Raw genomic sequence first — 23,891 nt, forward strand, 5'->3', positions numbered from 1 at the left:
TACCTATGGACAATTTGGAGTCGCTAATTAACCTAGCATGTTTTTGGAATGTGGGAGGAAACCGGATTCCCGAAGAGAACATGCAAAACTCCACACAGAGATGGCCGAGGGTGGAATTGAACCCTTGTCTCGTAGCTGTGAGGTCTGCGCGCTAACCACTCGACCACCGTGCAGCCCTGTAACTGAACAACATAACACAATAATTTTATTAAAACAGGTCAACCAAGGTGGAGGCCTGCGCCCTGACATTTTAGTAAAACATGATTGCTAGAACATTAATTCCAATACCTTTGCAGGGTAACCTAAATGAGTACACACATTTACATCACATGGACTCACAAGATGTGAGTTTTATTGACTTTTGAGATTACAGTAAGGTCACGGCCTGTAAATGAGGCCGGGAAAGAAATGGTGGTTTTAATTAAGGTAATGGATTTTCACGAGGCAGTTGAGTGAGTGATGAAGATTAGCATTCAAGTCATTTTCCAGGACAGGATTGGACCTTGGGTGTGTATAGAACCATGGTACTAAGCCATGGGTACTAAGGGTGTGGAAAATAATCGAGATTAATCGATACATCGATGCACATGCGTGTGATACATTCCTGGTTATGGATGAAATTGACAGTTGAAATCTAGATTAATTGTGATGCGTTTGTGGGTATCGGTAAAATCCGATGCAAGCGCCGTTTTATTAATGTTCAACTTCCCCATATGCTGTTCCCCAGGTGCAATGAATGCACCATCATTATTTCACGTTTTGTATTGAATACGGACGGAATCCGTGAGGCACATACAATGAACTAGTAAGTAAGTAACGCTTAAATCAGGGGTCTCAAACTCAATTTACCTGGGGGCCACTGGAGCTAGGGTCTGGGCAAGGCTGGGCCGCATCAGGTTTCCCCCCCCCCAAAAAAAACCACATTTATTAAAAACAGAAAAATATACAAACTTTTTCAGTGCTTTGGTTCCGATTTTCTACAATAAAAGCTCTGATAAAACATTCCACTGTTCTCAAATATCTTACTTTTTATTTTTCTGCACAAAATAAGATGAAAAATAAATAAACAAATCAAGAATAAAGAAAATCAATAAATCAGTAATAAATAAATATAATAATAATAATAATAAAACGGCAAATAATAAAAACAACCACATATAGTTGGTGGGTAGACAAATTATTTTTTTCAGATTAAAATGAACAAAGCATTATTAGAGCCCTGTAGACATGACAAAACACGACTATAGTCACATTTATACTCTTTATTTACAACATATTGCGCAACTGCAGGGTCTTGAGACACATGCTAACTCGCAAACTAGAGAGCTAGCGACCTAAACGGTAGCCTTTAAGTTATTTCCTTTCAACTTAAATAGCCAAAAACTTAACCACTTCCACACTGATAGGGAGGATAACTATTAACAGTTATTTAACCTTTAACATGAACATTAATCAAACGTAATATTTTTTTCTGGGTACATGATACCATACAGCATCCATATCAGACTTGCACGGGCCGCACTAACATTAAACTTTCATATCAAGGCGGGGGCCTCAAACTAGTGTCCTGCGGGCCACATTTGGCCCGCGTGCCACGTGTTTGAGACCCCTGGTTTAAATGGTATGTTTGAAACACTATTTATATTTTGAAATATTTAGCATTAGAGCACTCTAGACATCAAATAACAACCCTATAGTCCCCTTTACATTCTTATTACCCAATACAGTACATATGTACATAATAATAACAGGAAATAAGACACATTAGACATACATAAGCATAACAGACTCACATGTTAGCATTGTGTGTTTTCTGTTTGAATGAGTTTTCTCAATGACATGTTTTTGAAAATTAATAATAGCCATAATTTATAAGTCTATAAAAAAAACGTAAGAGTAAATCAACAAAATGGTGAGGTATAACTGTGTGTTGTAACCACGACACAAAACGAAGTGTATGGGTGAGTGCGTACGACATTCTAATATATTCACATATACAGTCAACTTTAGCGTCTCATGTTTGTGGCGTCGGTCTGCGTATTGGCTCAATTCCCCAACGAGGCCCACATACAGACCTGACATGATTTCATTTTGCATTATTAAACGGTTATCAAACAGATGAGCTGAATTGCTTTCCAAAGTAAGCATCACAGGCTGGTATGTTTACAGTAGAAATTAAATTGGAAGGCTTCTAAAAAATGTATGTTCTTCATGCTGGAATGAGATTTTTCTAATAGCGAGTCCAGGCCTGAATGAGCAGTGGTGTTTGACTGTGTATAAATTATTGACCAGTTGCTATTTCTGAAATATTGACCATGTTTGCAGAGGCTTTCCAGGCGAAAAAAAGGCGTATTGGGTGTTTTAGAGAAAATATCATTAAATAATGAATAGGCAGTGTGAGCAGACACAAAGTAAGATTGACAGCTGGTGCACCCCTTTAGCACTTTAAGGTACATACATTGGTACTGGTTTTGTTTTATTTCAGTCTCTTATTTCAGCTCATATATTCCTGAAATCCTTTGTTTCACTTTCTCAATCAAAAGTCGAGATGTCGTCGTAATAGTGGTCCATATTTTTAACAAATATTCTTATTCTTGCAAATGCTTAACCGAGTATTACAAAAATATTTTTGTGGAAAAAAAAAAAATCTGGACTATAAGCCACTCCATAGTATAAGTCGCACAATGCCAAAAATGCATAATTCAGTCTAAAAAAACATACATAATTCGCACTGGAGTATAAGTCGCATTTTTGCAGGTAATTTATTTTCCAAACTACTTGACCAAAACAGACATTACGTCATCTTGGAAGGCAAGTTCTAACATTAATAAAAGAATAGAGAACAGGCTGAATAGATGTAAGATATGCTAACACAATGCTTATTCAGATACACAAAACATAAACAGGAACAGAAAAAGGGCTGTAAGAAGTGTTTATGTGAATAAAAATAAACAGTTTTTTCATTTATAAGGCGCTCTGGAGTATAAGTCCCAGGAACAGCCAACCTATGAAAAAAAGTGTGACTTATAGTCCGGAAAATACGGTATTTAATATTATATTATTAAATAATATACTATTTAATATAATAATAATAATAATAATAATAATAATAATAATAATAATAATAATAATAATAATAATAATAATAATAATAATAATAATAATAATAATAACTATATGTGGTTTCTTACGTTTTTTTATTTGCTGTTTTATTATTTTATTATGTTTTTTATTATTTTAATTTTATATTACTGATTTATTTTATTTATTTACTTAATTTATTTTTTCCATCTTATTTTGTGTCTTAAGTTTTTTTATTTGCTGTTTTGTTATTTTATTTCGTTTTTTATTATTTTAATTTTTTATTACTGATTTATTTTATTTATTCATTTCATTTATTTTTTCCATCTTATTTTGTGTCTTAAGTTTTTTTTATTTGCTGTTTTATTATTTTATTACGTTTTTTTCATTATTTAAATTTTTTATTACTGATTTATTTTATTTATTTATTTCATTTATTTTTCCAACTTATTTTGTGTCTTGAGTTTTTTTATTTGCTGTTTTATTATTTTATTACGTTTTTTTATTATTTTAATTTTGTATTACTGGTTTATTTTATTTATTTATTTATTTATTTTTACATCTTATTTTGTGTCTTAAGTTTTTTTATTTGCTGTTTTATTATTTTATTACGTTTTTTATTATTTAAATTTTTTATTACTCATTTATTTTATTTATTTATTTCATTTATTTTTTCCATCTTATTTTGTGTCTTAAGTTTTTTTATTTGCTGTTTTATTATTTTATTACGTTTTTTATTATTTAAATTTTTTATTACTGATTTATTTTATTTATTTATTTTATTTATTTTTTCCATCTTATTTTGTGTCTTAAGTTTTTTTTTATTTGTTGTTTTATTATTTTATTACGATTTTTTATTATTTTAATTTTTTATTACTGATTAATTTAATTTTTTTTATTTTATTTATTTTTTCCATATTATTTTGTGTAGAAAAATACAAAATTAATATATTTTAGAACAGTGGAATTTTTTCAGAGCTTTTCTTGTGGAAAACCGGAACCAAAACACTGAAAAAGTGTAGAGCATAGCAGAAGCAAAAGCTTTGAAGACAGTTTTTTTTTATTATTATTATTTATTTTTTTTTAAAAATGTGTTTTTTTGTTGTTTTTTTAAACCTGATGCGGCCCAGCCTCACCCAGACCCTAGCTTCAGTGGCCCCCAGATAAATTGAGTTTGAGACCCCTGTTTTACATGAATGGAAGTAGAAGAATGTCAGCTAAAAACTCAACCAAACCATTTTTGAAAAAATTGAACAGAATTCAAATACAGTGAACAGTAAAAACAAGCAAGCACTAATGTGAACCCTAGCATCATTTTAAAGCTAAAACTTAGCAAGTATCATTCCTCTATTTGTAAAAGACGCTTGAATTACTCCTAAACTAATTACTGTCTGACAAAAAACATCAATGAATGTTTTGGTGTTTTTTTCCTTGCATGAGTAACTTCTATTTTTGGAGTTCACACCAAGCTTTTCAAAGTGCAACATCAGCAGTTAGATGGAAGCACGCTGTCTCAGTGCCTTCAGCTGCCGTTATCCTCACCCCCCCCCCACCTGACCCCCCCCCCTTCCTTCTGCTCCCCTCTGAGAGCCGCTCACACTTTTTGAGCAGACTCAGTGTCATGTTGAATAAAAACCCCCATGTGACGACAAATAGCTGAACCCAAAGGTGATGTAGGGTCACTCTATTCTACGTCTTTCTACTTTTTTATTTTAAGACATCAAATAAAAGTTGTCTGTGCTTATGTAGTTTATGTGAAAGTCTGCAAAATACTTTTAGTTCAGTCATGTCCACATTTGAAGTTATTCTGGACAAGAACACATGCTGTCTTTTCTCGCAGTCGGTTCGCTGGAAGTTGGGTTTTTGGTCTGTGTGGTTACACATCGATAGAAAATGTGCAGAATAAATCGAATATCCCCCCCCTCATTTTCTACCACTTATGCTCACAAGGGTCACGGGGGTGCTGGAGCCTTCAGGCAAGAGGTCAGGGTACACCCTGGACTGGTGGCCAGCCAATCACAGGGCACATATAGACAAACAACCATTCACACTCACATTCATACCTATGGACAATTTGGAGTTGCCATAAAATTATGTTATTTTATTTTTAATTTGTTAGTTTATTCCTGTAAAATTATAACTTTTTTTTGTTAGAATGTGACCTTTTCCTTGTAATATTTTGACTTTATTCTCATAAAAGTACAGCTGTTTTATAATTTTCATTTATAATTTATTCCCATAATATATATAATACATTTTTTTGCACCCAATTTTCAAAAAATGACAACTTTAATCGTTAATTTGTTTGTTTCTCATAATATTACAACATGAAAAAATATAGACAAACAACCATTCACACTCGCATTAATACCTATGGACAATTTGGAGTCCCCATAAAATGATGTTATTTTATTTTTTATTCTTTAGTTTATTCCTGTAAAATTACAACTTTTTTTGTTAGAATGTGACCTTTGTATCATAATATTTTGACTTTATTCTCATAAAAGTACAGCTGTTTTATAATTGTCATTTATAATTTATTCCCATAATATATATTATACATTTTTCTGCACCCAATTTTCCAAAAATTACAACTTTAATCATTATTTTGTTTGTTTCTCAAAATATTACAACTAATATAATAATATTACAAAAAAATATATAGACAAACAACCATTCACACTCACATTCATACCAATGGACAATTTGGAGTCGACATAAAATTATGTTATTTTATTTTTTTAGTTTATTCCTGTAAAATTACAACTTTTTTTTTTAATTACCTGTGAGGTCTGCGTACTAAACAGTCGCCTGCTGTGCAGCCCTCGATAGAAAATGTGCAGAATAAATCGGATATTAAATTTACATTGGTTTCATATTTATTATTATTAAATAGCGTTGAATTACTTCATATTACTTCATATTCACCTTGATTCGCTGGATTTTTCCCAAATCACAGCTGCTGAAAAAAAAGCAACAAATATTTGTGCAAAAGTTTTTCACAAAAAGCTGGTTTTGTCCCTTTTTAGTTGGGAACTGATATTTTCCTGAAACTTACCTATGCTCTACTGCTGATTACTAAAGAATCTTTTGGTAGGCTCCATGTTTATATAGCCATAGAACACAATACGGGCTGCACGGTGATCAAGTGGTTAGCGCAGCTTTAGCATGGCATGGGTTATAGCTTGTGTTTGTCTTGGGAATTTTCATTTTTTGGCTGTTGTGAGTTCATTCAAACCTGCAATAAAAGCCTGTTGTTCTGGCCATCAATTCAACATGATTGACAGACATCTAGCGACCAGTCTAGAATACTACATACTTTTTGTTCACTATTTTTATGCTTGAGGCTGCACGGCGGTCGAGTGGTTAGCGCACAGACCTCACAGCTAGGAGACCCGAGTTCAATCCCACCCTCTGCCATATCTGTGTGGAGTTTGCATGTTCTCCCCGTGCATGCGTGGGTTTTCTCTGGGTACTCCGGTTTCCTCCCACATTCCAAAAACATGCTAGGTTAATTGGCGGCTCCAAATTGTCCATAGGTATGAATGTGAGTGTGAATGGTTGTTTGTCTACATATATGTGCCCTGTGATTGACTGGCGACCAGTCCAGGGTTACCTCACCTCTCGCCCGAAGACAGCTGGGATAGGCTCCAGCACTCCCCGCAACCCTCGTGAGGATAAGCGGTAGAAAATGAATGAATGAATGGTCTGGAATGGCCAAAAAAGATGTGTTTAATAATTTTTATTTTTATAAAATAACCATGTTTGTTTGTACATTGCTTAATTGAAAAGGTCATATCAGTAAAAAGTCTGTTTAAACTTTGCCATCCACCAATCACAGTTTACTTTTTTTATGTACTACATACACAGTCATCTCGGTAAGCCTTTTAATTGGAATTAAGCATCTGACATATCTGATTTAAATATGATTTATGTGTTGCCATTGTTAATTTCCCCTCCGTCCTTTCCAACCACATAAATCCAGCAGCACCATAAAATAGAGCCGACAGTTTGAGCCCAGGTCCTTATTTAATGTTGAAATGATTAAAAAGCAATTATATCGTCATGTAGCTTTCCACCGGTATCGACAGCGTAACATGACAAACGAGACTTGAGTAATGGTTGCGTGTCGAGTTTAATCAATGTTTAATTGCCTGCTAAGCAGAGCAATTTCAGACAATAGTGACGTGGGCTCGTTAAATGCAGACGGAATACATCACATCATCTTCAGGGTTCAATGCCAGAGTGGGGATTCAATTCAGTAGACTGCCAACTCCATGATATGGGGAGATGTTGGAAAATATTGTATTGCTAAGACAGCCATAATCAAGCATATATCTTAGAGGGCTTTTTATTATTTGTGATGCATCGGATGGATGGATAGATTGAAAGAGTAAAAAGTCACCTATACCATTTAGCTCATGAAAGAAGAGAAAGGGCTGTAAAAAGAAGTGCAGAATGTTTTTTTATTTTTTTTGGGAGGGGGACATTCTAAAAAAAATGTGCCTGCATTAATCCCTGAGGCCTCCTAGAGGTCTAAAATGCTCCCAAAGGAAGGTCAATCACTCTAAATTTAGAGTGAACATACGAGGTATGTTCACTCTAAATTTCACTCTAAACCACATGTTCATATGCGGTATGTTCACTCAAAATTTAGAATGGTTCATACCCAGTGTGTTCACTCAAAATTTAGAGTGGCTCATACCTGGTATTTTCACTCAAAATTTAGAGTGGTTCATTCCCGGTATGTTCACTTAAAATTTAGAGTGGTTCATTCCCGGTATGTTCACTCAAAATTTAGAGTGGTTCATTCCAGTTATGTTCACTCAAAATTTTGAATGGCTCATACCCGGTATGTTCACTCAAAATTTAGAGTGTCTCATATTTGTATGTTCACCCAAAATTTAGAGAAGTTCATACCCGGTATGTTCACTCAAAATTTAGAGCGGTTAATTCCCGGTATGTTCACTCAAAATTTAGAGCGGTTCATACCCGGTATGTTCACTCAAAATTTAGAGCGGTTCATACCCGGTATGGTCACTCAAAATTTAGAGAGGTTCATACTCGGTATGTTCACTCAAAATTTAGAGTGGTTCATACCCGGTGTGTTCACTCAAAATTTAAAGTGGTTCATACCCGGTATGTTCACTCAAAATTTAGAGTGGTTCATACCTGGTATGTTCACTCAAATTTTAGAGTGGTTCATTCCTGGTATGTTCACTCAAATTTTAGAGTGGTTCATTCCCGGTATGTTCACTCAAATTTTAGAGTGGTTCATTCCCGGTATGTTCACTCAAAATTTAGACTGGTTCATACCAGGTCTGTTCACTCAAAAATTTGAGTGCTTCATACCCGGTATGCTCACTCAAAATTTAGAGTGGTTCATTCCCTGTATGTTCACTCAAAATTTTTAGAGCGGTTTATACCCGGTATGTTCACTCAAAATTTAGAGCGGTTCATACGCGGTATGTTCACTCAAAATTTAGAGTGGTTCATTCCCGGTATGTTCACTCAAAATTTAGAGTGGTTCATACCCAGTACGTTCACTCAAAATTTAGACTGGTTTGTACCCAGTATGTTCACGCAAAATTTAGAGTGGTTCATTCCTGGGTTGTTCACTCAAAATTTAGAGTGGATCACCTTCCTTTGGGAGCATTTTAGACCTGGAGGAGGCCTCAGGGAAGACCCTAGACATGTAAGAGAGACTATGTTTCTCAGCTGGTCTGGCTTGGCCTGGGCGATTGTGTCTGCAGAATGACACACTACAACTAGAGGGCAAACCGAGTGGGTTTGGGTAACATACAAGAGTATGTTGGAAAACTGAAGTAAACTTTTAGAAAATGCTTTCTTTTGAATGAGCTTTGAAATTGTACACAATGAAGACGTGTTGTGAGGGACTTAAGGTCGCATTTCAGTTGCGTTGCAATATTTTTATGCGTGATGTTCATTTTGAAACACGGGCAGCAGTGAAATTTGCATAACACTATCTCGCTACAATAAAAAATGTACCCTTGTGAACATTACATTGTGAACAATCCAGCAGGATTTGGCTGACTGTGTGTGTGTGTGTGTGTGTTGTGTCAAAAATGCATTCTGATGCTCGGTATTCTTCCGGCCTTAGCCAAGCTTCTGGGGTTCATTGTTTGATTCTATTAGGCAGCGAGACACAAGCTCCCCTCATGCCTGTCACGGATTCATTCCTGCAAGTGCAGATGCTTGAATATATTAGTGGCCATAAAGCAATTGTGCACCATAATAATGAAATTGTATTCCCTGCGTGAGTTTTAATATGGAACTTTTCTTTTGTATGCACATTACCACCAATCAATATGTGTGTGTGTGTGTGTGTGTGTGTGTGTAAGGGATTGTTCATGTTGGTGCTCATGCCTCAATGTGTTTTTCAGTGCTGCCTACTTTTGATTGTTTGTGATGATTTTCTTGGTCTACCTTTCTGTCCAGGTTCTGTCTCTGGGCGCCGATGTGTTGCCGGAATACAAGCTTCAAGCTCCTCGCATCCACAGTTGGACAGTATTGCACTATAGCCCCTTCAAGGCGGTCTGGGATTGGCTTATCCTGCTGCTGGTCATCTACACCGCCATTCTGACACCTTACTCGGCCGCTTTCCTCCTGAATGACATGGTAGGTGTGGGTCATGCTCGGGATGTGGCATTCTGGATTGAGCACAGAATTGTGATCTACATCCTTGTTGTTTGTTTTAACACATGAACATACCGGGTATGAACAACTCTAAATTTTGAGTGAACATACCGGGAATGAACCACTCAAAATTTTGAGTGAACATACCGGGAATGAACCACTCAAAATTTTGAGTGAACATACCGGGAATAAACCACTCAAAATTTAGAGTGAACATACCGGGTATGAACCACTCTAAATTTTGAGTGAACATACCGGGAATGAACCACTCAAAATTTTGAGTGAACATACCGGGTATGAACCACTCTAAATTTTGAGTGAACATACCGGGTATGAGCCACTCAAAATTTTGAGTGAACATACCGAGTATGAACCACTCAAAATTTTTAGTGAACATACCGGGAATGAACCACTCTAAATTTTGAGTGAACATACCGGGAATGAACCACTCTAAATTTTGAGTGAACATACCGGGTATGAACCACTCTAAATTTTGAGTGAACATACCGGGTATGAGCCACTCAAAATTTTGAGTGAACATACCGAGTATGAACCACTCAAAATTTTTAGTGAACATACCGGGAATGAACCACTCAAAATTTTTAGTGAACATACCGGGAATGAACCACTCAAAATTTTGAGTGAACATACCGGGAATGAACCACTCAAAATTTTGAGTGAACATACCGGGAATAAACCACTCAAAATTTAGAGTGAACATACCGGGTATGAACCACTCTAAATTTTGAGTGAACATACCGGGAATGAACCACTCAAAATTTTGAGTGAACATACCGGGTATGAACCACTCTAAATTTTGAGTGAACATACCGGGTATGAGCCACTCAAAATTTTGAGTGAACATACCGAGTATGAACCACTCGAAATTTTTAGTGAACATACCGGGAATGAACCACTCTAAATTTTGAGTGAACATACCGGGTATGAACCACTCTAAATTTTGAGTGAACATACCGTGTATGAACCACTCTAAATTTTGAGTGAACATACCGGGAATGAACCACTCTAAATTTTGAGTGAACATACCGGGTATGAACCACTCTAAATCTGTGGACACGGTTCACGGACAGAAACCAAGGAAATGAGTCAAATTGCACCATGACAGGGAATGTGAAATAACTAACTTGTAAACTGTTTTTTTTTTTGAGTTTGTTTGTATTAATGTTGACGTTTTGTTTAAAAAAAATGAAAAAATAAAGTAAAAAAAAATCCACAGATAATTGCATCTCAACTGTATATAGAGTATAAATTATTTTGGATATGGAACCTTTTGTCAAAATGTATTTGGTGACCCAGTATTGTTGTCCAGATCGTGTATGTTCACCTACCTGCGGGCGGTAGACTCTTGAGATCTGTCCTCTAATTTTAGCAGCCTGATAATGATCTTCTCGTCTTTTTCTATCATCCTTTCATCTCAGGAAGAAGCAGCCATGCAGCGATGTGGTTATTCGTGTTCTCCTCTCAATGTGGTGGACCTCATAGTGGACATTATGTTCATTATCGACATCCTCATCAACTTCAGGTCTAAATGACATCTGACCAGCAGTTACTGTCGTGCAACCCGTGTCGTTTTGGTTGTGACCGATTTCTTCTTCACAGGACCACGTATGTCAACTCCAACGATGAGGTGGTGAGCCACCCGGTTCGTATCGCCGTGCACTACTTTAAAGGCTGGTTCCTCATTGACATGGTGGCCGCCATTCCCTTTGATCTTCTCATTTATCGCAGTGGAGAGGAGGTACGCCACACTGGAGAGAGGGGGGAAGGAAGGGGAGATGTTGAGATGTTCAATTATTTTTATTGTAAAATATTTATTGCATGATTAAAAAAAATACTTATAGGCCTAATTAATAACCTATTGAGTGTTATTGACCTGTCACTATATTTTAGGAACCTTATACAGTTTATGATTGGAACGTAGCTTTTCAGTTTTGAATGCAATAATAAAAAGAATGAGAATTAATTCAATTAAAAGTTTGGGCTTCCTTTATCTCCCTGCTTTCTTTCAATCCTGAATCTTTATAAAAATAATAATAATGAAAATAATAAGTAAATAGATAAATAGATAAATAGATAAATAGATAAATAGATAAATAGATAAATAGATAAATAGATAAATAGGTAAATAAATAGATAAAAAAATAAAAAAAAAATAAAAATGAAATAAAAATAAAAATAAAAATAAAAATAAAAATAAAAATAAAAATAAAAATAAAAATAAAAATAAAAATAAAAATAAAAATAAAAATAAAAATAAAAGAAACACAGCATTTCGTCTATGTACCATTTATTTTTTAGATTTTCAAGTGGGCCCAGAGTCGGTAAAGTTTGGGAACCCCTGTTGCTTATATGCTAGGACTACGTTAAAAAGCCATAGCATTTCAGTATGTGGAATCAAACTATGGAATGGATTGAGTAAGGAACTCAAACAATGCACAACGATGAGACAATTCAAGAAACAATACAAGCAGTTTGCTAAATACAAGGATGAAGAGTCTTCAACCAGTCATGATGTGATATATATATATATATATATATATATACAGTGAAGAAAATAAGTATTTGAACACCCTGCTATTTTGCTATTTCTCCCACTTAGAAATCATGGAGGGGTCTGAAATTTTCATCGTAGGTGCATGTCCACTGTGAGAGAGATAAACTAAAAAGAAAAATCCAGAAATCACAATGCATGATTTTTTAACAATTTATTTGTGTGATACAGCTGCAAATAAGTATTTGAACACCTGTGTATCATCTAGAATTCTGACCCTGAAAGACCTGTTAGTCTGCCCATTAGAAGTCCACCTGCACTCCATGTATCATCCTGAATCAGATGCACCTGTTTGAGGTCGTTAGCTGCATAAAGACACCTGTCCACCCCAGACAATCAGTAAGACTTTAACTTGTAACATGGCGAAGACCAAAGAGCTGTCCAAAGACACCAGAGACAAAATTGTACACCTCCACAAGGCTGGAAAGGGCTACGGAGCAATTACCAAGCAGCTTGGTGAAAAAAGGTCCACTGTTGGAGCTATCATTAGAAAATGGAAGAAGCTAAACATGACGGTCAATCTCAATCGGAGTGGAGCCCCATGCAAGATATCACCTCGTGGGGTCTCAATGATTCTAAGAAAGGTGAGGAATCAGCCCAGAACTACACGACAGGACTTGGTCAATGACCTGAAAAGAGCTGGGACCACCGTTTCCAAGGTTACTGTAGGTAATACACTAAGACGTCATGATGTGAAATCATGCATGGCACGAAAGGTTCCCCTGCTTAAACCAGCACATGTCAAGGCCCGTCTTAAGTTTGCATATGACCATTTGGATGATACAGAGGAGTCATGGGAGAAAGTTTTATGGTCAGATGAGACCAAAATAGAACTTTTTGGTCATAATTCCAATAAGCGTGTTTGGAGGAAGAAGAATGAAGAGTACAATCCGAAGAACACCATCCCTACTGTGAAGCATGGGGGTGGTAGCATCATGCTTTGGGGGTGTTTTTCTGCACATGGGACAGGACGAGTGCACTGCATTAAAGAGAGGATGACTGGGGCCGTGTATTGTGAGATTTTGGGGAACAACCTCCTTCCCTCTGTCAGAGCATTGAAGATGGGTCGTGGCTGGGTCTTCCAACACGACAACGACCCGAAGCACACAGCCAGGAAAACCAAGGAGTGGCTCCGTAAGAAGCATATCAAGGTTCTAGCATGGCCCAGCCAGTCTCCAGACCTGAACCCAATCGAAAATCTTTGGAGGGAGCTCAAACTCCGTGTTTCTCAGCGACAGCCCAGAAACCTGACTGATCTAGAGAAGATCTGTGTGGAGGAGTGGGCCAAGATCCCTCCTGCAGTGTGTGCAAACCTGGTGAAAAACTACAGGAAACGTTTGACCTCTGTAATAGCAAACAAAGGCTACTGTACCAAATATTAACATTCATTTTCTCAGGTGTTCAAATACTTATTTGCAGCTGTATCACACAAATAAATTGTTAAAAAATCATGCATTGTGATTTCTGGATTTTTCTTTTTAGTTTATCTCTCTCACAGTGGACATGCACCTACGATGAAAATTTCAGACCCCTCCATGATTTCTAAGTGGGAGAAATAGCAAAATAGCAGGGTGTTCAAATACTTATTTTCTTCACTGTATATATATATATATATATATATATATATATATATATATATATATATATATATATATATATATATATATATAGACAGTTACTATGCTACCCATTATGTCATTGTATGGTCATATTACCTCGTACTTTGATACACGACAAAAATAAAAAAATTAAAAAATTAAAAAATTAAAAATTAAAAAAATTAAATAATTAAAAAAATTAAAAAAATTAAAACATTAAAAAAATTAAAAAGTTAAAAATTTTAATTATATCAGGAAAGCAGGAAGCGAACAAATGTAACAGTTACTGATTGTAAAAGTACCAGATGGAGGGGTAGGATTTAATAAGCTTTGCTTCTTCCTACTCCTTTTGGACATGTGGAACTGTGAACTGATTATGTGATGCATTCAATTGTAATCTGATGCATGTTCAAATTAAATTAAACCATTACCATTACCATAAGTCTCTTTGGAGTATAAGTCGCAGGAACAGCCAAACTATGAAAAAAGTATGACTAAAATATGCAAGGAATGGCTAGTTTTGGTTTCAGTTTTATGCCAAACCCCATAAATAGTTTGCACTGTATTTTACTGGCAGAGTACTTCTGTGTGTGTGTGACTAGAAATGTGTTTGTCCTCACAGTAAATAACGAAATAACTGTATACTGAGGATAATCTGCAATTTCTCGGCTCAGTGGCTGTTTCTGGACAGCATGACAGAAAGGAGTTTACCCAAGCACTATTAAAATGTTGGGGAGCATCACCCTTTCCCGTGAAAATGCAATAAATAACATATGCTGATATTCAAACTTATATAAATGCCATTAAGCGGAGATTAAGTACCACTTAGATTTACCGTGGGCAGAGCTGCTGTGCGGAGTGACTCAATCATCCTCGGCATCAGTGCTTTTCCTTCTCATTAGGACGCATCCTCAGAGGGTCCCTTGCTTACTGACTCCACGTGAACCCGTTCCTCCTCGCCTCTTTCACACACACCCCCGTCATTAATTATCACCCTTGTCGTTTTCACTTACACTTTCAGTTACTGCAATGGATCTAACCTTAATGTTAGTTACTGCAAATGTAAACGTGTATCCATGCATATGCAGTGTTTCCGAAAAAATGTCCTAAATTGAAAACATGTTGACAGTTTTCTACAATACATTTTTTCATGTAGCGCTTTTCATAGCATTTCACAATGAAGTGAACAAAGCATTCCTTCGCTACTCAGTCACACACCGGTGGTGGTAAACTATATCTGTAGTCACAGATGTAGTCCTGACGGAAACTTGGCTAGGTGACCTGCCCATATAGTCACCTTTACGCTCTTATTACCCAGTGGGAATAGAAGAAAATCAGACAAGTGCGCATATGTGTTGCTGTAAATGTGTTCCGGTTCAAGGGGAGTTAAATGGGAGGCAGACAGGAAGTGATGTCAGGAGTTCTGAGTTGACTTTTAGTATGCCGTTGGTTAGTAGGGATGGATATCGGTACCGACCAAATCAAAGGATACCATGTTCTGCTTCCTATTTGCTTGAGTATCACAGAAATAAGTGGTATTTCAATATATATGGATACACTAAAACCTACCTGTTGAATATCACAATGTTCTCAAAGAAGACTTACATGTTCCACATGTAAGTAGGAAGAAGCAAAGCTTATTAAATCCTACGCTTCCATCTGGTACTTTTACAATTAGTAACTGTTACATTTGTTCACTTCCTGCTTTCCTAATATTTAAGTTTTTTATTTATTTTTTTATCAATTTTAATTTTAATTACTGCTTGTATTGTTTCTTGAATTGTCTCATCGTTGTGCATTGTTTGAGTTCCTTACTCAATCCATTCCATAGTTTGATTCCACATACTGAAATGCTATGGCTTTTTAACATAGTCCTAGCATATAAGTGTTTCAAATTTATTTTTAGCCTTATGCATTATTTTAGCTATATCTATATCAGCAAGTTGAAGTATTTGTGATTTTAGAAATAAGGAGTTAGTATGTTCTCTGTAGGCGGCATTATGAATTATCCTTACTGACCTTTTTTGCAGTACATTTAGCGAGTGAAGATTGCTTTTATAGTTATTAGCCCATATTTCCACACAATAAGTAAGATATGGTAGAACCAGAGAGCAATAAAGAGTGTGGAGTGATTTCTGATTGAGAACTAATTTTGCTTTGTTCAACATTGAAATATTCTGTTTTAAAATTAAAAAACAATTTATGTTACATAAACACTGGACACCTTTTCTGTTCATGTTTATTTTTTGTGTAGCTGAATAAGCATTGTGTTAGCATATCTTACATCTATTCAGCCTGTTCTCTATTCTTTTATTAATATTAGAACTTGCCTTCCAAGATGTTGTAATGTCTGTTTTGGTCAAGTAGTTTGTAAAATAAATTACCCGCAAAAAATGCGAATTATACTCCAGTACGACTTATGTATGTTTTTTTCTACCTAATTATGCATTTTTGGCATTGTGCGACTTATACTCCGGAGACTTATAGTCCAGAAAATACGATACTTTTCTTCTATTTATGCATGTTTTTATTTACTTTCATAGTAATTACTCCCTATAAGGCTCATATTTCGTTGACCATTCGACCATAACCATCGGTTAGATGTCAGATTAGGTCATCAATCTAATCTTTCTTCTGACCTCGTGTCTTTTCCTCCTTTCAGACCACCACTCTGATCGGCCTGCTGAAAACGGCTCGTCTACTACGACTGGTCCGCGTAGCCCGAAAATTGGACCGCTATTCAGAATACGGCGCAGCCGTGCTCTTCCTCCTCATGTGCACCTTTGCCCTCATTGCTCACTGGCTGGCCTGCATCTGGTACAACACCCTCACAACCACCCCATGCACCATCACATGCAATGAACGTGCACACGTCAGCAATACTTACTGGTAAACCTGCACATCATGGTGGTAATCTACAAAAGTGGATCAACTAAACCAGCCAATTGAATACAAAATTTATTCATTCATTTTCTACCGCTTATCCTCACGAGGGTCGCGGGGGTTGCTGGAGCCTATCCCAGCTGACTTCAGGCGAGAGGCGGGGTACACCCTGGACTGGTGGCCAGCCAATCACAGGGCACATATAGACAAACAACCATTCACACTCACATTCATACCTATGGACCATTTGGAGTCGCCAATTAACCTAGCATGTTTTTGGAATGTAGGAGGAAACAAGGGTGTGATTTAGAGTCCGTAAAATACGGTATATTTGATAATAATTTATATTTGATAAACATTTATCGAGCATCTTACTAGCATTTTTGCGATTATGACAAATACATCACATCAGGCCATCCAAAGCAATTTAAAGGCTCAAGGCTTGTTAAATTTAAAGGTTTGTTTGATATGAACTCTTTCAATAAGTACAAACAGTTCATCTACAATATATGACATCCTATTAAATCATGGGTGTCCAAACTTTTATTGAGGGCCATATACTGAAAAATGAAAGGGTCAATTTGATATACATTTACACCAACACATGTAGATATGCAAATAAGTTATATATATAAAAAAACTGCATTGCAGCTTTGTGCTATAAGTGAAAAAGCATATCAGTATGAACTTCAGTTTTTGCTATTTCCCTATTTTTCCCCAATTGATAATCTTTGGAGATTTTCTTTTCATAAAACATCACTTCATTCCTATAATATTTTGACTTTATATTATACCTTTTTGCCAAACCTAATGACAACTTTATTTTGTTTTGTTTCTCATTAAATTACAACTTTTAAAACATTAAATCTAAGATATTGAAATGACCTGGTATTATGATTTTGTAGCATGTAATATTTTGACTTTATTGACTTGTAAAAAAGCAGTTTTTACTGTTTTACTGCTGTTTTGGAGTCGCCAATTAACCTAGCATGTTTTTGGAATGTGGGAGGAAACCGGAGTACCCGGAGAAAACCCACTCATGCACGGGGAGAACATGCAAACTCCACACAGAGATGGCCGAGGGTGGAATTGAACCCAGGTCTCCTAGCTGTGAGGTCTGTGCGCTAACCACTCGACCGCCATGCAGCCTGAACACAAAATGTAGTTTTTAAGTAAAACGTATCCAAATCTACATAAAAAGTGACTGCCTCACCTGTTAAATCGTAAAATGTTCTCATTTCCAAACGTTGGTTAAGGTCAGTGTCCATGATTCCACCATAAAATCGACCTGGAACCAACAAAAAACAATGCTGAACAAAAAGAACGTTAATGCTGGTCTCAATTTTGCCAGACAACATCTTGATGATCCCAAAGGGAAAATATGGTGGAGGTAGTGTAATGGTCTGGGGCTGTTTTGCTGCTTCAGGACTTGGAAGATTTGCTGTCTACCAAAAAATCCTGAAGTCAAATGTCCTGCCATCTTGTTGGTGACCTCAAGCTGAAACCAACTTGGGTTCTGCAGTAGGACAATGATCCAAAACACACCAGCAAGTCCACTTTGTGAGACGTGTTGTATGGCATTTTTTGGTAATAGGTTCGAATTATGCATTTTTTAATCCATTACTGATTTATACTTTTTCGCAGTATACACTGTATTTCTGAAAACATAAAAATCCTTCTTCTTTAGTGTATTCGAACTCCTATTTGTCAGCGTCACTAAGACTCTTAAGACGTCAGCTTTTGAAAGATGGTTCAAGAAGAGCTTTACGTTAACTTTGACTCAAACTTTTTCAGGCATTTGAGCCGAATAAAATCCTAAAAGTAGAAGGGGTGAAGTCCCCTTTCACAAGTGCTATGACTGAGTGGCAGATGGTATAATCCGTCAGCTGGGATAGGCTCCAGGTCCTGAACAAGATGAAGCGTATATCAAATTGATCATTGGATGGATGAACTGCAGTGGAATAAGAACATAGAGAAGGATGGATGGGGTTATAGCGGTGAAAAATTGAAAAGTGGATATTTGGTGCATATCTCTCATTTGGTGCTTTTGTGAAAACATCATTAATGAGTTTTAAAAAACAAACAGGTAACTACTGACTGATAATTCTTCAACTTTTTCCATCAAAAAATCTGATTACAAACCCCAAAACAGTAACTAGTTTAACTAAACTAGAGTTTATTAAGCAGTTGCTCCAGCTATGTCATCACATGACTAGTACAGGACACGTTCTCCACGTCCTGTGGACTACTAAACTGACAAGGGAGTCAACATTTTAATTTGATGTAAACTCAAAATCATAAAAAAACATGTAAAAAGATAACTGTACAATGTTAGGTTCATGAAAACCTGATAACAGTTGTGATGAAAGGACACCATGTGATTTTTACTATGCACATTTATCTTAACGCTGAATTCATGTGGCGTGATTTTGGCCCCATAATATAGGCTAGCTTCTTGTTTTGCAACAGAAGGCACTAATTAACGCGTGTGATGCAAAGGACACGAAAGTAATTGTTTTTTTACGGGGGTTTCGAAATTTTCTGGATTTTGCTGATATCGTCTGTGTACTCATAAAAAATCATGTAAAAAGATAACTGTACAATGTTAGGTTCATGAAAACCTGATAACAGTTGTGATGAAAGGACACCATGTGATTTTTACCATGCAAATTTAACTTAACGCTTAATTCATGTGGCGTGATTTTGGCCCCATAATATAGCCTAGCTTCTTGCTTTGTAACAAAAGGCACTAATTAACACGTGTGATGGCAATGGACACGAACGTGATTGTTTTTTTACGGGTTTCGAAAATTTCTGGATTTTGCTGATATTGTCTGTGTAGTCATAAAAAATCACGTAAAAAGATAACTGTACAATGTTAGGTTCATGAAAACCTGATAACAGTTGTGATGAAAGGACACCATGTGATTTTTACTATGCAAATTTATCTTAACGCTGAATTCATGTGGCGTGATTTTGGCCCCATAATATAGGCTAGCTTCTTGTTTTGCAACAGAAGGCACTAATTAACGCGTGTGATGCAAAGGACACAAAAGTAATTGTTTTTTTACGGGGGTTTCGAAATTTTCTGGATTTTGCTGCTATCGTCTGTGTACTCATAAAAAATCATGTAAAAAGATAACTGTACAATGTTAGGTTCATGAAAACCTGATAACAGTTGTGATGAAAGGACACCATGTGATTTTTACCATGCAAATTTAACTTAACGCTTAATTCATGTGGCGTGATTTTGGCCCCATAATATAGCCTAGCTTCTTGCTTTGTAACAAAAGGCACTAATTAACACGTGTGATGGCAATGGACACGAACGTGATTGTTTTTTTACGGGTTTCGAAAATTTCTGGATTTTGCTGATATTGTCTGTGTAGTCATAAAAAATCATGTAAAAAGATAACTGTACAATGTTAGGTTCATGAAAACCTGATAACAGTTGTGATGAAAGGACACCATGTGATTTTTACTATGCAAATTTATCTTAACGCTGAATTCATGTGGCGTGATTTTGGCCCCATAATATAGGCTAGCTTCTTGTTTTGCAACAGAAGGCACTAATTAACGCGTGTGATGCAAAGGACACGAAAGTAATTGTTTTTTTACGGGGGTTTCGACATTTTCTGGATTTTGCTGATATTGTCTGTGTACTCATAAAAAATCATGTAAAAAGATAACTGTACAATGTTAGGTTCATGAAAACCTGATAACAGTTGTGATGAAAGGACACCATGTGATTTTTACTATGCAAATTTATCTTAACGCTGAATTCATGTGGCGTGATTTTGGCCCCATAATATACGCTAGCTTCTTGTTTTGCAACAGAAGGCACTAATTAATGCGTGTGATGCAAAGGACACGAAAGTAATTGTTTTTTTACGGGGGGTTTTGAAATTTTCTGGATTTTGCTGATATTGTCTGTGTACTCATAAAAAATCATGTAAAAAGATAACTGTACAATGTTAGGTTCATGAAAACCTGATAACAGTTGTGATGAAAGGACACCATGTGATTTTTACTATGCAAATTTATCTTAACGCTGAATTCATGTGGCGTGATTTTGGGTCCCATAATATAGGCTAGCTTCTTGTTTTGCAACAGAAGGCACTAATTAATGCGTGTGATGCAAAGGACACGAAAGTAATTGTTTTTTTACGGGGGGTTTTGAAATTTTCTGGATTTTGCTGATATTGTCTGTGTACTCATAAAAAATCATGTAAAAAGATAACTGTACAATGTTAGGTTCATGAAAACCTGATAACAGTTGTGATGAAAGGACACCATGTGATTTTTACTATGCGAATTTAACTTAACGCTTAATTCATGTGGCGTGATTTTGGCCCCATAATATAGCCTAGCTTCTTGCTTTGTAACAAAAGGCACAAATTAACGCGTGTGATGGCAAAGGACACAAAAGTAATTGTTTTTTATGGGTTTTCGAAAATTTCTGGATTTTGCTGTGTAGCATAAATTGCGTACGCATTTTGGAAACGCCACATCGATGATGTCCATCTCAGAAACATTCAATAAAACCAAACTGTGTCCCATTTTTCCCACAATATCCAGGATTACCAGGATTGATTACCAGGTTGTTTGTACTGGTCATCATTCAAGATCTGTAACCTTGATTACTCCCAGGTATGCCATTGGTAACGTGGAGAGGAACGGCTCTATTGGGTGGCTCCACACGCTCGGAGACCAACTGGGAAAACACTTCAATGATTCCATCCCAGGTACTATTTCTGCAATTTGAAGGATGTACAAGACAAGTACTGTATGGTTACCTTAATAAAACTTCTCTGGTACTCCAGGTTCGGGACCTTCCATCAAAGACAAGTATGTTACAGCTCTGTACTTCACCTTCAGCAGTCTGACCAGTGTGGGTTTTGGAAACGTCTCCCCCAACACCAACTCGGAGAAGATCTTCTCCATTTGTGTCATGCTCATAGGATGTAAGTATCTTGGATGTAGGATGAAAGTATCTTGGATGTAGGATGTAAGTATCTTGTCTGTACTCCATCCGGTGCCTGTTGGCTAATACAGAAGGAAAAATAATACAAATTAAAACTGCAAGCAGTGATGAGCGGGCTCGAGCACCCCGACGCGCTCGGGGGTACGCGCGGGTCGGGGGTACGCGCGGGTCGGGGTCGCGCGCGCGACCGGACGGGCGCGCGGACGCGCCGTACGAAAAACCGCGGCGAGCGGATAAGCGGTAAGGGAGTCACGGCACTTGCAATTTTCCGCCAGGAGGGGGCGACAGCGGCGGCGAGGCGGGTGCGCGGTCACGTCCCGTCCGACACCGCGAACCGCCATAAAAAAATTCACGACGATCGGACCACGCGGTAGGTCCTTGCGGCGGATATACGTTTCCGCCTGTGGGTGGCGCTATAGAGTGGTTGGCCCACACGGTAACGGACCGGAGGGTACCCCGAACCAACAGAAAAAATTAGGGGCCGATCCGACCGTGCGTAAGGAAGTTACGGCAGATATACATTTCCACCAGTTGGTGGCGCTATAGCGTATGTACACACACAGTCATAGACCAGAGGGTACCCCAGACCACCAGAAAAAATTTGGGCCTGATCCGACCATGTGGAAGGAAGTTACGGCTATATACATTTCCACCAGTTGGTGGCGCTATACAGTCTATGTACACACACAGTCATAGACCAGAGGGTACCCCAAACCACCAGAAAAAATTTGGGCTTGATCCGACCATGTGGATGGAAGTTACGGCTATATACATTTCCACCAGTTGGTGGCGCTATACAGTGTATGTACACACACAGTCATAGACCAGAGGGTACCCCAGACCACCAGAAAAAATTTGGGCCTGATCCGACCATGTGGAAGGAAGTTACGGCTATATACATTTCCACCAGTTGGTGGCGCTATACAGTCTATGTACACACACAGTCATAGACCAGAGGGTACCCCAAACCACCAGAAAAAATTTGGGCTTGATCCGACCATGTGGAAGGAAGTTACGGCTATATACATTTCCACCAGTTGGTGGCGCTATAGAGTCTATGTACACACAGTATAACAGACCAGAGATTGACCCAACACACCAAAAAAAATTTCAAGACAATCTGACCATGAATCAGGAAGTTACGGCAGATATACATTTCCACCAGTTGGTGGCGCTGTGTTTAGAACATGGCTTCTGGAGCATTAGGTGCGTCCTGTCATGATAGACGTCTCCACCGAAAATCATAGTGATACGTGTAACGGGTGGTGAGGGATAATGAATTGAAACTTCTAGGTGGCGCTAGTGTGTCAATTTAGATTGGTGTCACATGGGAGCACCACCAGGGCGCTCAGGCCTGGATTATGACCTTACGTTTAAGATTTCAGCAGCCTGTGACCTTCTGCAGGCAAATGATGACCTTTTGATGGTCAATGGCGAAGGCTGACCATTCGCCGTGGCCACGCCCCCCACATGTGCTTTACACACATCATAGTCCATCAACTGACATCATCAGTCTGTCAGTCAAACTGTGTATTGACTTTGATGTACATTGCTTCAAGGCAAGGCCAGACACCAGGCAGGGCCAGATATGAAATGGTCAAAGTTTGGTGGCGTGCCACGCCCACATCCTATGGAGCGGCCCAAAATCCTTCGCAATTTAACGTGGGCCATCCGTCTAGTGTCCGTTGATGCAACAACGGACTCATTCGGTCAAACCCCCTAGGAGGAGTTCGTCAAGATACGACCCATACATCCGCCCCCAAATGGCCGCCGCCACCTAAAATGGCCGACTTCCTGTTGGTTTTAGAACATGGGTTATTGAGACTTTTTTGTGCGTCCTGTCACGAGTGATGTCTCCTCCGAAAATCATGCCGATACGTGCAACGGGAGGCGAGGGATAATTATTTTAAAACTTCTAGGTGGCGCTAGTGAGTCAATTTGGCTTGGTTTCATATGGGGGCCACACCAGGCCGCTCAGGCCTGGATTCTGACCCCCCCTATGAGTTTTCAAGCCCATGCGACCTTTTGCGGGCGAATGATGACCTTTTCTATGTAAATGGCGAGGCCTGAGCATTCGCCGCCAGGCCACGCCCACCACGTGCGCTTTTCCTGCATC

General features: G+C 37.6%; 1 protein-coding gene across 3 annotated transcripts in view; it reads left to right on the forward strand.

Annotated features, from left to right (window-relative positions):
* Positions 1-23,891, forward strand: part of kcnh2b (potassium voltage-gated channel, subfamily H (eag-related), member 2b) — a 365,920-nt gene that overhangs the window by 320,743 nt on the left and 21,286 nt on the right. For all 3 annotated transcript variants that reach the window (XM_058059603.2, XM_058059604.2, XM_058059605.2), the window contains 6 exons: positions 9,541-9,720; positions 11,178-11,281; positions 11,359-11,497; positions 16,571-16,725; positions 21,442-21,536; positions 21,615-21,755. In XM_058059603.2, coding sequence (XP_057915586.2) covers positions 9,541-9,720; positions 11,178-11,281; positions 11,359-11,497; positions 16,571-16,725; positions 21,442-21,536; positions 21,615-21,755 — 814 coding nt within the window. The remainder of the gene's footprint in view (positions 1-9,540; positions 9,721-11,177; positions 11,282-11,358; positions 11,498-16,570; positions 16,726-21,441; positions 21,537-21,614; positions 21,756-23,891) is intronic.

This window comes from Doryrhamphus excisus, linkage group LG5, assembly GCF_037039965.1.
Source record: "Doryrhamphus excisus strain RoL-2023G ecotype Guam linkage group LG5, RoL_Dexc_Guam_v1.1, whole genome shotgun sequence".
In the NCBI taxonomy this organism is placed as follows: Eukaryota; Metazoa; Chordata; class Actinopteri; order Syngnathiformes; family Syngnathidae; genus Doryrhamphus; species Doryrhamphus excisus.